This window comes from Camelus ferus, chromosome 24 (assembly GCF_009834535.1).
Source record: "Camelus ferus isolate YT-003-E chromosome 24, BCGSAC_Cfer_1.0, whole genome shotgun sequence".
Lineage (NCBI taxonomy): Eukaryota > Metazoa > Chordata > Mammalia > Artiodactyla > Camelidae > Camelus > Camelus ferus.
In genome coordinates, this window is record NC_045719.1 from 14,595,993 (window position 1) to 14,610,516 (window position 14,524).

A 14,524-nucleotide genomic window follows, 5' to 3' on the forward strand; every position below is an offset into this window, starting at 1 on the left:
GAACACTGAGGCCCAGGAGGGTAAGTGACTGTCTCAGCATCACGTAACTGTTAGTGAGTGGCTGAGGCAGGACTAGAACCGGTTCCCTGACACCAGCACCTCTGAGCACCTGTGTTCTCCCACCTCTCTCCTGTCAGCATCTGACAGCTTCAGAGGGAAATGTTCCATCAAAAATAGTTACCTGTAAGTTATAGAGGGTTTAACTTGAGGCATTCTTCTCTTCTCTTTATGTTAGATCCACTCTGATCTTGCAGAAGAAAAAGGACTAAAAATCACATACAAGTACACTGGAAAAGGGATCACAGAGCCGCCTTTTGGTGTGTTTGTCTATAACAAAGACACCGGAGAGTTGAACGTTACCAGCATCCTTGACCGAGAAGAAACACCATTTTTTCTGGTAAGAAGAACAATTTTACCTTCATCAGTTAGTCATTTTTCTTGGGGAATAGTTATGATTTGTTTTTTTGTTTGTTTGTTTTTTGGGGTTTTTTTTTGAGACTGTGGTAGTTTACTGACCTCAGCTTAAACCAAATCCCTTCTATTATCTATGCCATGATTTCAGCTAATTGGTTACGCTCTGGACGAGAAAGGAAGCAACCTAGAGAAGCCCATAGAACTCCGCGTTAAGGTCCTTGACATCAACGACAACGAGCCCGTGTTCACGCAGGATGTCTTTGTTGGGTCCGTGGAAGAGTTGAGTGCGGCAAGTAAGAGTGTGTTATTTGCATGAATGAATACCCAAGGTCATTTCGTCCCCATTGTGTAGCTGAACGCTAAATCCTCTGTCTTCGTGGAGGCTGAGTATTACCCATAAGAAACCTTTTGCTCTAGGTTTAGCACTGCTTTTCTGTTACAAGTTTTTTACCCTCAGAACTTAATTGTCAGATTGATGTGACAAGTTGGGTCCCCACAGCAACCATTCAACTCTACTCCGTATCAAGAAAGCAGCCCTGGACAATGTGTAAACAAACGGACGTGGCTGTGTTCCAATAAAACTTTATGTACAAAAACAGGTCGCTGCTGGGTTTGGCCCACTGGCAGTCGTTTGCTGGCCTGTGACTGATAGTATTTCTCCTGCCAGGCTGCAATGCAATTATTCGACGCCGTGCTCCATAGGCGGACTTGCAGGAGAGATTTCTCTTTGATCAGAATGGAAAGAATAGCCATGCTTCCCCTGAATTGCTTGTATTTTTAACGAGCATGTATTTGTGTCTGTTCATTCTCCTGTCTTTGGGTTGGTTATTAGAACTAGCATAAACAAATTTGCGGCCCTCCTGTAGCAGGTATTCAGGACTTCACCCTGAGAACTGTATGTGCTAACCTCAGCCTCGCCCTCTTCTTGTTTTTCTTATTCCTACCTCCATTCACATGTATTTCCTCAGACAATTACATGTTTTGATCTTGGTAAGCTGATTTTTGATAAGCACCTGAAATCCTTTTTGGAACAAGCTAAAATTAAATAAACTAATAAGGTATGTCAGTGCGCTGGAAGTTGAGTTTCATCTCGGACGCCTTTGTTTCCAATGCCAGATACACTTGTGATGAAAATCAACGCGACAGATGCAGATGAGCCCAATACTCTGAATTCTAAAATTTCATATAGAATCGTGTCTCAGGAGCCCGCTTACCCTCCGGTGTTCTACCTAAACAAAGATACAGGAGAGATTTATACAACCAGTATCACCTTGGACAGAGAGGTAAATTAATATTTGATGCTGCTCTTGTTTTCAGTTCTCGTTTGCCCTTCCGGTTTGTCCTCTCTCTTTCTTTCTCTTCTCATTTCCCTACTTTGTTCTGTATTACTCACTCGTTGGATAACTCTTGGAATTAACCTCCTCTAGGGATGTGCTGTCCAATATAGTAGCCATTAAGCCACGTGTGGCCATTGAGCGCTTGATATGTGACTCACCCAAGTTGAGAGGTGCCATATAAATGGAAAGTATACACCAGATTGGGAAGACGTAGTATGAAAATGAAGTAATGTAAAATATCACCTTAATGATTTTTTTGTTGATCACGTGTCAAATTGATAATATTTTGGGATACCATGGATTAAATAAAATAGATTTGTTTAAACTTAGCATGCCTGTTTCTTTTTACTTTTTTAAATGTGGCTGCTAGAAAATTAAAAATTACATAAGGACAGCACAATTCTAGGGGCTCTCCAGGCAGGATCTGTTGGCTAGAGGGTTCTGAAGCATCGTTTCTTAATTTGTGGCTCTGTAATGAAACGTCAGAGGAGTCTCTCCTACTGCTAATGCATGTACAGAGGGAGGAGGAGGGCTGGAAATAGGAGTCCTATTTAAGGTGATAGAAGTATTTATAAAGGAAAGAGTTTTCGTAAATGCCAAATTGGAGGAAAATTTGAGTCAGCTTCCTAAAAAGGATGTTTTCTCAAACATTTCACTTTTTGTTTCTAACTCAAAGGGGAAATTTTAGATGAAAAAGGGAGATAGAAGTTTTCTTAAATGCCGCAGACATAAAGGTTTTAACAGCATGCACAGTAAAATGTTGATGATGCTAAGAGCACCGTATTGTCATCAAATATAAATCATCGTCCGAGCAGTCAGCGTGTTTTGTATTGCTTGGAAAAATGACTTGACTGCCCAGAGAAGGAGAGCGCTGTACTCAACATCCCTATCAAGATCTTTGTAAGAGTAAAGAATATTATGATTCCTAAAATTCTACTCTACCTTCTCATATAAAATGAGAATGGGAAGGCACAATGTTGAATTAGTAGCGTGATTTTTTTTTTTAAACAAGCTTCTGTCTCTGAAGTATGGGAAGCTTAGACAAAAAATAATGGCTGTCACCTATGGGGCATTCACCATGTGCCCAGAGCTATTCTAAGCCCCTTCCACAGATTAACCCTTTAAACCCACCTCTAAACCCTGTGAGGCAGATCCAATTATTATCCCCATTTTACATAGAAGGAAACCAAGGATGAAAGGGATAAAGTGTGTGTCCAGCACTGCTGGTAAGTCAGAATTGGAATCCAGGCAGCTGGTTCCAGAGTCTCTTCTGTGCTGCTTTTTGCTGAGCAGTTCTGTTCTGCGCAGATTCCCCGGGCACTGACACTGGTTGCCTGGCTCCTTTTTTTTTTTTTTTAATGGAGGTACCGGAGATTGAACCCAGGACCTCACGCGTGCTAAGCACATGCTCTACCACTGAGCTATACCCCCACCTTCTTTTCTTTGCCGGCTCCTTCTTAAACTCCAGCCACATTGAATGGAGCCATCAGAAGGGGACCATGTTGGAGAGAAGGGTTCACTTTGGTATAAAATCTGAGAAGTCCTTCTCTAGGACACATTCTCTAAGAATTTTATCTCCTGAACGTGTGTGATGTGTCACCAAGTTTTGCCTTCGCTAGCTGAGTTTTCTTGGGGGATTAGTTTTTGCTGGCTTGACTTTTAGCCGGGAATGAAGTGTGGGACAAAAACCAATTCCTATAGTCCATCACTTCCACGGTAAATCAAACTACATCGTGAACACCCTCTTTCGTGCTCAGACCATTTAAAGGAGGGACTCACCCAATAAATATCACCAATGGTGTAATTAAGAATTTGATATTGACAACTGCTCTAGGCTTTTCTGCCCTTTTAGGAAAGCTCTGATGGCAAACAGCATCTTCACACAATTAACAAGAGATGATAAAACTTATTTATGAATAAAATACACTGTAATTCATTCCCTTGATAATAAATTGAACTAAAACCAGATAGATAGATTTGGGAGAGATTCATTTTCACCCCAGCTGGATATTTCTCATTGCCCTGCAGGAGCACAGCAGCTACACGTTGATAGTAGAAGCAAGAGATGGCAATGGACAGATAACAGATAAACCCGTGAAACAAGCCCAAGTTCAGATTCGTATTCTGGACGTCAATGACAACATACCTGTGGTCGAAAATAAAGTGGTAACTATTATTTTTATAACAAATGTACCTACTTATTCATAATTTAGCCCTAACTAAAAATACATCGCCTCTGTTTGTGCTACATCAAAATCAAAATCGTGTGTTCATGTTTTGCAGTATGAAGGGACAGTTGAAGAAAACCAAGCCAATGTAGAAGTTATACGCATAAAAGTGTCTGACGCGGATGAAGTAGGCTCTGACAACTGGTTAGCAAATTTTACTTTTGCATCAGGAAATGAAGGCGGTTATTTCCGCATAGAAACTGATACCCAAACTAATGAAGGAATCGTGACCCTTATTAAGGTAAGCACGTAGTGTTCAAAACTGGAATGGGACAAGTTGGTCCAGAGGAGGAAATTGATATATTTTGAGTTCCAAACATTTATAAGTGTTTTACATAATCACTTAACTGGCACCACAGTTGTTAGATGTGGGAGCCATTCCTATTTGCCCAAGTTCTGTGGTTAGTAAGTGGTCACACTTTTGTGTGTGTGTTTCATGCACGTAGTACAAGGGCCACATTGGAAACAGTGTTCTAATTGTGCTTAACTGAATCAATGAACAAAAAATTAAATAGTGTTATTAAGCATATGGGTGTTAAACATCTAAAACCCTTACCCCACAGAATTTTTTAAACAAAAATTACACGATGGATCTTTATCTAACCAAATAAAAGTAAGGAAGAATATCAATGTATGTTTAAATGGTTTATGATAGAATTACCTTATCAGATTTTAAAAGAAAAGGCAAAGCTACAGCTTTCAAAACACCGTTTCATTAAGTCACAGGCAAAACTTGGAACATAAAATACGTGTTGACTGATACACTGATTATGTCAAGTGTACTTTAGAAATAGCATGATTCACAAAGAACAGAGTATCTGGAGGAAAGTTAATCTTTTACTGTATTAATAGCAAACCAGATATTAATAAACATTATGCTAAAAATGAGGAGGTTAGATTCTTTGTTCAAGTGAATTTGAGATCCCCTAGGTTTAACAGTTAAGTAGCTGTTTGTTCTGCAGGAGGTCCCAGTCTGATGACACGCTGCGTTAGTGGACCGGGCTGGCAGTGCCGCCCCTGCTTGGCGCAGCCCTTTTCACCAGAACAAACCCCTGGGACACATTTTAAGGAATGTTAACTTACATTGCATGTCCATTAACTTTTTTTTACTGAGAAAAAACCACACCAGGTGGCTAAAAATAAAAATATATGTATTTTAAAGGATTTGACTTTAAATAAAATACATTGGGGATGCTTTCTAAATATCCTTAACATTTATGAATATCCAAATTGACAGAGACTTTTTAATGCCATGATATCCAAATAAGAGTTGGAACACTCAGTGTAGCTGTATTTCTCATGTTTTAAATTATATCTAACATTAAAACCGCACGTGTGTGTGTTTGGGTTTTGTTTTCCCTTTTAAAAGAATTCCCTTTGATTTTTGCCTTTCTAGGAAGTAGATTATGAAGAAATGAAGAGTCTTAACTTCAGCATTATTGTCACTAATAAAGCAGCTTTTCACAAATCAGTGAAGAATAAATACAAGCCTACAGCCATTCCCATCAGAGTAAAAGTGACAAATGTGAAAGAAGGCGTTTATTTTAAAAGCAACACAATCAGATTTCACACTAGTGAGAGCAAGGAAATATCAAGCCAGAACCAAATAATGGGGAAATTTCAAGCGTTTGATGAAGACACTGGACAACTGGCCCGTGTGAAGTAAGAGATGGTTATGAATATTAGCTCCTCGTTTTTAATTACTTTGAATGCCAGTTTTCAAAAATCATAATGAAATTTGAACACTGCACTCTTTCACACCCCGCCATCATAATCCCCCAAAGGTCTGTAGATTCATTTTCCTGGAGTTCTGCTGGTCACTGCAGGGCAAGGACATTCTCCCAGGAACCCCCTCCCTCCACCACCTGAGTATGAGGCAGAGACTGGGTGGCTTACCTCAGAACAGTTCTGAGAAGGCTGAAAAGCAGCAAAGAAAGTTCAGAAAGGAACTTCCTAACATCTGTCTTATCTCCTGAAAGGGTGTTAGAGGTAAGGTAGTAAGTAGCAAATAAAATATACTGCAAATTCCCACTCAGCACGGGTTTGATTAAGAGAAATCAAAGTAGCTGCAAAATGTGTTGGAATATGGGGAGACTAATTTTATTTGCTCATAAACCTTGAAAATGGATCTTCATTTAAACTGTGCTGTTTGGTTTGGTGATGGATGAACCTTTTGTCATGTTCTTCTCGGTCATGGTGACCTTTACTCAGAATATATTTTACTGGCAACCTACCATGTGCCGCCAGCGTGCTGGAAGGCATGGGATTGTGTCCACTCTGTGGAGACTCCTTAGGTTTGCATGATCCATTCACATCTCAAAGTAGATTTACATCTTAGATCTCAGAGCCCTGCCATCGAAAGATGACTCTCAGCAGAGCTATTATTTATGAAGTTCTGGTTACTAAGTTATTTGGTTGAATTTGAAGCATCCTCATCTACCACCCAAGACACAGCTTCTGTGCTTTCCTGCTGTTGGTGGCAGAGTTGTTTGCTTGCCTGTGTCCCTGGGCACCAGCCCTCCACGAAACATTGTATTCAGATGCGTAGCCAACTGTAGCCAGAATGCGAATATGGAGGAAGCTCTTCAACAATCTCTTTCCTTTTAGTGAACCTCCTTTTCATAGAATTCATCAGCCAATAGTAGCAAATAACCGTTTTCTAAAATAATATTGACAAACAACTTCCGTCGTATTTTCTGTAATGTCGTGGTGACCCCTTTTGCCCACCTCACCTTCAGGAACCAGTCTAGCTTCTCTTGAATTCTGTCATCTAGTTTTTATTTCAATGGCTCTAAACCTAACAAGGCAGTCCCTACCTACACCCCCAGCATTGAGGATGAATGTTCCATACGATTTCTCACACCGAACACTGAGAGACCGAGATGTTCTAGTTGATTATGCTCCAATAATATTGTAGCTGTCTATTGAAATTTCACTTTCCATCTAACCAATTTTGGTTGCTGTTTTTATAAGAGTTATAACTATATCAAAAGATTGTATGTTCAATGTTGAAAATAATGAACCACATTTACTTCTCGAAAGTATTTCATTCTTTAGCAATTACAGAACTTTAGAATGAGAATGATCTTAAAGATTAATTCCACCCTACTGTTTTACAGGTAAGGAATGAGAGGCACACCTAAGTCCAGTAATTTTCCAGTACCCACCTAATTTAGAAATGTTGAGGGGGAGGGTGTAGCTCAGTGGTAGAGAATGTGGTTAGCACACATGAGGTGCTGGGTTCAATCCCCAGGACCTCCATGTAAATAAATAAATAAATAAATAAATAAATAAATAAATAAATACCTAATTTTCCCTGCTCCAAAGCAATTAAAAATAAAGGAAAAAAATTTTTTAAAAAAAGAAATGTTGATAAGGACAGCAGAAGAATCACTCTCTTAACTTTGTCGTAGTTTACTCTTTTACTGATTATTCATATACGTTGGTTGTCGATGGAGATTTGACACAACCCATGAGCTGCCATTCTACTTTGGTGTCTAATTTTCACAGTAGGAAACAGTTAGAAAATTCCTTCAGCGAGGTCACACGTAACATTCCATTGTGAAATGTGATTCTTGTCACTGTAACTGTGTCTTTGTTACAAGTATAACGTGGGAAAGCACTGCCGGCAGGTTAAGTCTAAGCTTTAAAACTCCAGACATGAAACTCAGAAACATTTGTGAAAATCCAAGTGTACTGTCATTTACTAGTAACAGTATTAAAAAGCAGGAACATTCAGTTCAAGAGTATAGTTGGAATTTTTCTTAAATAGTCACTATAAATAAATATTGTTGTAAATTAGCCACTCATTTTTGTGTGCCTCAACAGCCACTAAATAGAAAATAAACTATTGGGGGAGGGTATATAGCTCAAGCAATAGAGCGCATGCTTAGCCTGCACAAGGTCCTGGGTTCAATCCCCAGTACCTCTTCTAAAAATAAACAAACAAACAAACCTAATTACCTCCTCCTGCCCCCCAAAAAAGAAAAGAAACTATTCATCTGATTGGTTAAGCCAAATACTCATATGTTTGGTTTATATTTGTATTTGGATATATTTTAAAAATCAATGGTATTAAATTACATGCATTTCTGAAAACATAATATGAGTGCTCTCCTTACCTTCCCAAAGCTGTCTCTCTCCAAACTAATTCTCCTTTGCTCTGAGGGAAGAAACCCAGAAATCACCTTATCAGCATTGTTTTCAATCATCCATTTCTACCTGAAAGAAGCCTATTGCTCCTAATAATGAACAACATCCCCCATTTAAAATGCTTCCATTTAAGGCAGTCACTGATTATTTTTTAACTGAGATTTTTAAATATTGACAGCATGCCGATACACAGTAGAATATCAGCTGCTTTCCTCCACGAGTTTTTGTTGGGTAACTAAGTTATCCTGCAAAGGTTAACTCCAAATATAAGGGAGACTAGATCGAAAAGTTGTAAGACAGACTGAAGAGCAACTGGTAAACCCCCCACCCCGGGTTAGTAGGCAGGGGATGGTGGCCCTGGCACAGATGCCTGGGGTGTGTTACAGAAATAAGGAAGGTTCCAAAGTGTGATACACAGCGAAGAGAAGGGCTTTTAGAATAGTTTCAAGAAATTTCAAAACACTCCAAACTAATGCCTGTAATAAGAACATACATCATGGAGCAACAATTAAGCTTAAAAGGGTTGTAGATATTAGTTGTAGATATTCTCAGTTTATCCAGAACTAATAATTAATTTTGTGTTTGTTTTGTAACAGATATGCCAAATTCGAAGATACAGACAATTGGATCTCCGTGGATTCTGCCACATCTGAAATTAGACTTGTAAAAATTCCTGATTATGAATCCAGATATGTCCAAAATGGTAGCTACACTGTAAAGATTGTGGCTATAACAGAAGGTAAGTTATTAAATAGGTATTTTTTCTTGGTTATACTTACTTAGATTTTACTTTTCAGCATCAGACTTTTTGTTTTGACCTTATAGAAAAGTCAGATGGGTAAACCTTCACATTTCTACTTATTTAGTGGATTAAAGACATTACTTGATCTGAATATGAAAACATATCTAAGATGGGAAGTGTCCTAATTTGGCGAGTACCTTCTTACCCAGTTGGCAAGAGAATCCAAACTGTGTCTGTTGGTGAGCAGTAAAACCAGAATGTACATTTTGTTGCTGTTGTTTTTAAGAATATCCTAGAAAAACCATCACTGGCACCATTGCTATCATGGTTGAAGACATCAATGACAACTGCCCTACGCTGATCGACCCAGTGCGGAGCGTCTGTGATGACACACAGTATGTGAACGTGACCGCAGAGGACCTGGACGGACCCCAGAACAGCTGGCCTTTCAGTTTCTCCGTCATTGACAAGCCGGCCGGCATGGCAGAGAAGTGGAGAATAGTGCGCCAGGAAAGTAAGCAAAATCACTGGACTCCATATTTAAATATTTTTTCTAGTCCATAAGTTAGATTTCCAGCACAGGTTTTAAAATGTGGTTCTGAACCGTAGACATGGTGTCTTTGATCGGACTAATCATAAGTGTCCCATTTGGAGGGAGAGAAGGAACGTGGACATCTAATGTCTGAAAGTAGCTGGGTTTTTTTCTCCAAATGGCTCTGGGAGTCGCTGTCTCATAGCTGAGGGTTGCCTTGCCTTTCTAAGCACAGACGTCACCGTGGGCGTCTTCTAAAATTCTCGATGTCTGGTGACAATGTTTCCATTCAAAATACCACTTACTGATCGTGTTCCACGTGCCCGTCTGCTAGACCTTCACATTTATTCGTTATCCCGTAACGTTAGTCCCTGGTGACAGCCGAGAAAACTTTGGACTTAAGTCACTTGTCCAAGGTCACAAAGTGGGTAAGTGATGGACACAACATGGAAAGGAGTCTGTCTGTGCCTCTCCCCCGGCCCCAGCCGCCGGGCTGGAAGTGGGATTTGAACCCAGGCAGTCTGGCTACTGCGTTTCAACCCTCTATGCTTATGCCCTTTGCCTCTCCAGACACATAATGGATTTTTCCATCTCAGGATACAGAGATACAGATGTTGGGATTGGATGAGCTCTTGAATTTCTTCCCTAGCCTTAGACACATGGAGACAGGATTCTGTAACCCAGGCTTTCTTCTCCTTGGTTATACAATAAGGTGGAGTGTCTGGACTAATTTCATCATCAAACACACACTGTGAATTCAACAGAGAAGTTAAAGAAGAATAAAGCTCTTAACTGGAGCTAAATATGACTACAGTTAAAGAATGTTTCTGCAGACTTACAGATACAGAGAACAAACTAGTGATTACCAGTGGGGAGAGGGAAGTGGGGAGGGACAAGACGGGATGAGATTAATAGAGGTACCATCCACTATGTATAAAATAAATAAACCATAAGGATATGTTGTACAGCACAAGCAATATTTTATAACTATAAATGGAGTATAACCTCTAAAACTTGTGAATCACTATGTTGTACACCTGAAACTTCTATAATATTGTAAATCAACTATACCTCAATAAGTTTTTTTAAAAGAATGTTTCTGTAATTTAATCTTGCTCCTGCCTTAGTAATTACTCATTTTTATTTTCCTTTATTTTCTTGTCCCTTACAGGTACCAGTGCGCTGCTGCAACAAAACGAACAAAAGCTTGGGAGGAATGAAATCCACTTGCGGATTGCAGATAGTCAGGGCTTCAGCTGCCCTGAGAAGCAGATCCTCACGCTCACAGTGTGTAAGTGCGTGGAAGGCAGTGGTTGTGCAGAAATGTGGTCTGACTCCTACGTTGGCCTGGGACCTGCGGCTACTGCACTCATAATTTTTGCCCTTCTGCTCTTGTTACGTAAGTATTATAAAAGCTGCACTTAAGCTCCTCTACTAATTTTAGTGCCTTTTGGGGTTTTTCTTTTTCTTTTTCTTTTTTTAGTACTTTGTTACTGCAGTAGTCATTGACGTCTTTAGTTTTTCCATAATCACGCTAGAATGCTTTTGAGGGTGGGCAGGGAAACAAGAATTGATCCTTGATAAATTCACCGAAAGTGATTGGAGTGCTCTTCAGAATTTTGTTTTATGAAAATGTATCATTTCCTGATTTAAATAACCCAAGTTATTGTACACACTCTTCAGCAGCCTTTTAACCTAAACCCTGTTGGTGTCCCCATCTTGATGAGCTCCGTGAGGGAGGGAGGGAGGCTGTCTGTTCTTCTGTGCCCAGTGCCTAGAATAGTGCCTGGTGCAGAGAATGCTCTCAGAAGATACTTGCTGCATGAATTTAGATTATGGCCACAAGGTCATTGTACAAACTCATCTTATACCCACTGATCCTTGCTTGGCACGTGCAGCTTGTCAGCGCCCCCTCCCCAGACCCTCTGCTTGGCTTGCCCCTTCGCCTGCACCAACAGCACATGTCTCTTCCCAACAATGACAACCACTCCTGCCCGCCCCGCACACCCTCCAACGACCTGGGGGTTCCTTTCATGGAAGAACAAACAACTGCAGCCTGGGGTCAGGTGGAACCACTGCACGTGACCCCTGCGCACGGGCAGTGGACCTCCTCCAAGGCAGCCTCGGCCGTTTCAGCGTCACTAGAGGAGCTCGTCCAAGCCACTGGTAGATGTGCGACTGAGTGTACCCCACTCCACAGTGTGCAGTGCGCTTTTATACCATTTGGATTTAAAGGGTAAAAATACAGACATAACGGTAAATGGCTTGTGACAGCTCACCAAGTTCACAGGTGGGCGAGGCTGCATCTTTGATCTGGGGATTCCCTGCACTGCCTTCTCCTCCCAGATTTCCCAGGGCCTGATGTGGTTCTTGGCACATGGCAGACACTGGATACACGTTTGCTGCATCACCCCTGGCTGATTTCAGTCTTCTTATTACACCCAGTAACCATAGTTACTATTACATAAAAAGGAATCTAGGGAGCAGTCATTTCATCACTGGGAGCTGCCAGGTGGGAGTTTCAGTAAAAGCTAAGTTCGAGGAGGACTGCTTGCAGATGCCGTTAACTCTTTTCTCTACTGATCGTGGGGCCAGCATTGGCCTTCGCTGCCTCCTGGAGGTAGAATAAAATTGAAGGAGGGAGCTCTGAAATTTTATTGAATTCTGGATGAAATGTTATATATGTAACATTTTATATATATAAATGTATATTTATATATTTATAATATATATAAATATATATATAAAATGTTATGTATATATATTATAAATGTAGAATAATTTTAGAAAATAGTACTTAGATGATTCAAAGGTTAACTGGAACCCCAGTGAGTCATGCCTTCTGCCAAATCCTACCCTGTGGTGAAGTGAAGTATTATAGAAGCTCCAGTGTTCTAGAATGTTTTACCATATTAAAGTTTTTCTGCCCTTAGGAGCTTTTGATTTTTTTTTTAACACATAAGTGTATTTTAGATGGTGAATTTTTTTCATATTAAAAGTTAAAGTCGCTTTTAAAAAACAAAAATTTAAGTCTTTAAGTCGGTTTTAATGATTTGGATACTATCGAATCCAGTCTTGGTGCTCCGCTCAGTGACCGCAGCCAGGGACCGCACAGTCTTTGGGATGGACCAGGCCTCTCGTTCTGTAGGGCTCCCTCATCTTGCCTGGAGGCTTTGGCATAAGTCACTCAAAACAAGCTTGGTGAGGTTGGCGCCAGGGAAGGAAAGGAAAAGAGCTGTAAATACGTGAAGATTGCACTCCAGAAGTGCTATGCTAATTCAAGAATTACACAGTGTAAATTTATAAATCTGTCGAGACTAACCTTCTCTGGACTCAATTTTGTTTCCGTGCAGTGGTACCCCTTCTGCTGCTGATGTGCCATTGTGGGAAGGGCGCCAAAGGCTTCACCCCCATCCCCGGTACCATAGAGATGCTGCATCCGTGGAACAACGAAGGGGCACCCCCTGAAGACAAGGTCAGATAACCCGCTGTCAATGCAAGGGGTCTTCTTTTCTGATTGAGAAGTCTTTCTGACGTCTTAGGCCATTAGAGTAAGATGGTTACTACAGATTTCAGTCACATGCCTTCATTAAATACAGAGTTGCAATAATAATAATATATTTTGTTTGTTGGCAGGACAGAGCTGAGGTGGGTCTGCTCTACTGTGACAGGTGCTGTGTTACGGACAGTGTAACAGAAAGGTCAGGTGGTGACGCTGACACTGGGAGTGTAGAACAGAGGTTAAAGGGAGCAAGAGTGTGTAGGGATTTAGGTGGAAACTTTTGTCCTGATATTAAATGGACGGTGCTTCTCCATTTCCATTCCTCTCGACCCACAGAGTCAGCAGGGGGGCCCCCACGACCCCCATGACAGTTGTAAAATGTTGCAGAATCCCTGCCCCTACCTCCTGAATAGCCACCTCCCACCATCTCTCTGCTGCATCTTCCCCTGGGTCTCTCGTCACCATCTGCCGTGAGCATCCTGTCTAATAGGAGATGAGTCAATATCAAGTGTCAGAGAACTCAGAATAACAGTGGCTTAAATATAAAAACATGGGCTGTCCCGGCCCAATGTGATGATCCCTGCACAGCCTGGCCCCGGGCATCTCCCTTCTCAACGTTCCTCCGTGGATGAGTTCCACTCCCTGCTGTCCTCACGCTCCAGGCACGAGCTACCATCCCCACATTCCAGCCCGACCATCGGGAAAAAAGTGACCAACTGCTTTTCAAGAGCACTTCCCAGAAGCTGCATACACCATTTCCACTTAAATCACGGCTAACTTAAATCACGTTAACCAGAACTTAGGCAGGCAGCTACACCTGTAGCAATGGAGGCTTGGAAAGGTAGTCTTTATTTGGGGTGGCCATGTGTCCAGCTGGAAAAATAAAATAAGGGTTCTATAACCGTAGAAGAAGGCATCGAACTCCAGGGGAAAGTTGAAATGCCATTGGTGCCCATAGAGTAAATGGGCTGAGACCATATTTTAAAGTCTTTTGTTTTCTCCTTGGGCTAAAATCCACTAACAAAACAAAAAGGTACTGTGGAGATCTTCAGAAGACTCAAACACAAGTCATGCAAACAAAAACAGTTTTCCTAATTTGCCTCCGTGGAAATAATGTATTTACAGCCCAGGCTCCCTGAGCTGGGACCCTTCCACCAGCCGTGCGGACCTCCACCACCCAACTGTGTTTGCTCCGACAGGTGGTGCCTCCGCTTCTGACAGCAGATCTCAGAGACGCGGCCGCAGCTGGCGCTGGAGCAGGATGTGTGACAGCCAGGGAAGCCACCGTGAAAGGAAGTAGCTCGGCCTCCTTTACCAAAGGGCAGCAGGAGATGTCCGAGGTGGACGGCCGGTGGGAGGAGCACAGAAGCCTTCTCTCCCGTGGGGCTACCCAGGTTACAGGGGCAACAGGCGCGCTGCTGAGCACTGGCTCCATACGGACCACGAGAGCCATGGGGGCTTCCAGAGAGATGGCCGGAGCCCAAGCAGCTGCCTTAGCAGTGAACGAGGAATTCTTAAGAAGTTATTTCACTGAGGTAAGCGTTGGTTTTTATGTGTGAAGGGCAAAAGCATGTATATGTAAACGTGATGATTGTTAGGGTAATCATTTCGTTGGAT

The 14,524-nt window shown here is 41.5% G+C and overlaps 2 protein-coding genes and 1 long non-coding RNA gene across 5 annotated transcripts in view; 1 reads left to right on the plus strand and 2 right to left on the minus strand.

The window, feature by feature from the left end:
• DSG2 (desmoglein 2) overlaps nt 1-14,524 on the plus strand; it is a 49,120-nt gene that overhangs the window by 31,407 nt on the left and 3,189 nt on the right. For all 3 annotated transcript variants that reach the window (XM_032467169.1, XM_032467170.1, XM_032467171.1), the window contains 11 exons: nt 236-397; nt 563-707; nt 1,531-1,697; nt 3,780-3,917; nt 4,035-4,220; nt 5,376-5,641; nt 8,728-8,870; nt 9,160-9,387; nt 10,577-10,804; nt 12,759-12,880; nt 14,107-14,442. In XM_032467169.1, the coding sequence (XP_032323060.1) occupies nt 236-397; nt 563-707; nt 1,531-1,697; nt 3,780-3,917; nt 4,035-4,220; nt 5,376-5,641; nt 8,728-8,870; nt 9,160-9,387; nt 10,577-10,804; nt 12,759-12,880; nt 14,107-14,442 (2,121 nt within the window). The remainder of the gene's footprint in view (nt 1-235; nt 398-562; nt 708-1,530; nt 1,698-3,779; nt 3,918-4,034; nt 4,221-5,375; nt 5,642-8,727; nt 8,871-9,159; nt 9,388-10,576; nt 10,805-12,758; nt 12,881-14,106; nt 14,443-14,524) is intronic.
• Nucleotides 1-14,524, minus strand: part of B4GALT6 (beta-1,4-galactosyltransferase 6) — a 124,617-nt gene that overhangs the window by 3,905 nt on the left and 106,188 nt on the right. The gene's annotated exons all lie outside the window — the stretch shown is intronic.
• The window catches only part of LOC116659524, a 38,356-nt gene continuing 36,566 nt past the window's right edge, over nt 12,735-14,524 (minus strand). Inside the window, exon 3 of the long non-coding RNA XR_004314886.1 lies at nt 12,735-12,869. This is a non-coding gene — a long non-coding RNA (uncharacterized LOC116659524). The remainder of the gene's footprint in view (nt 12,870-14,524) is intronic.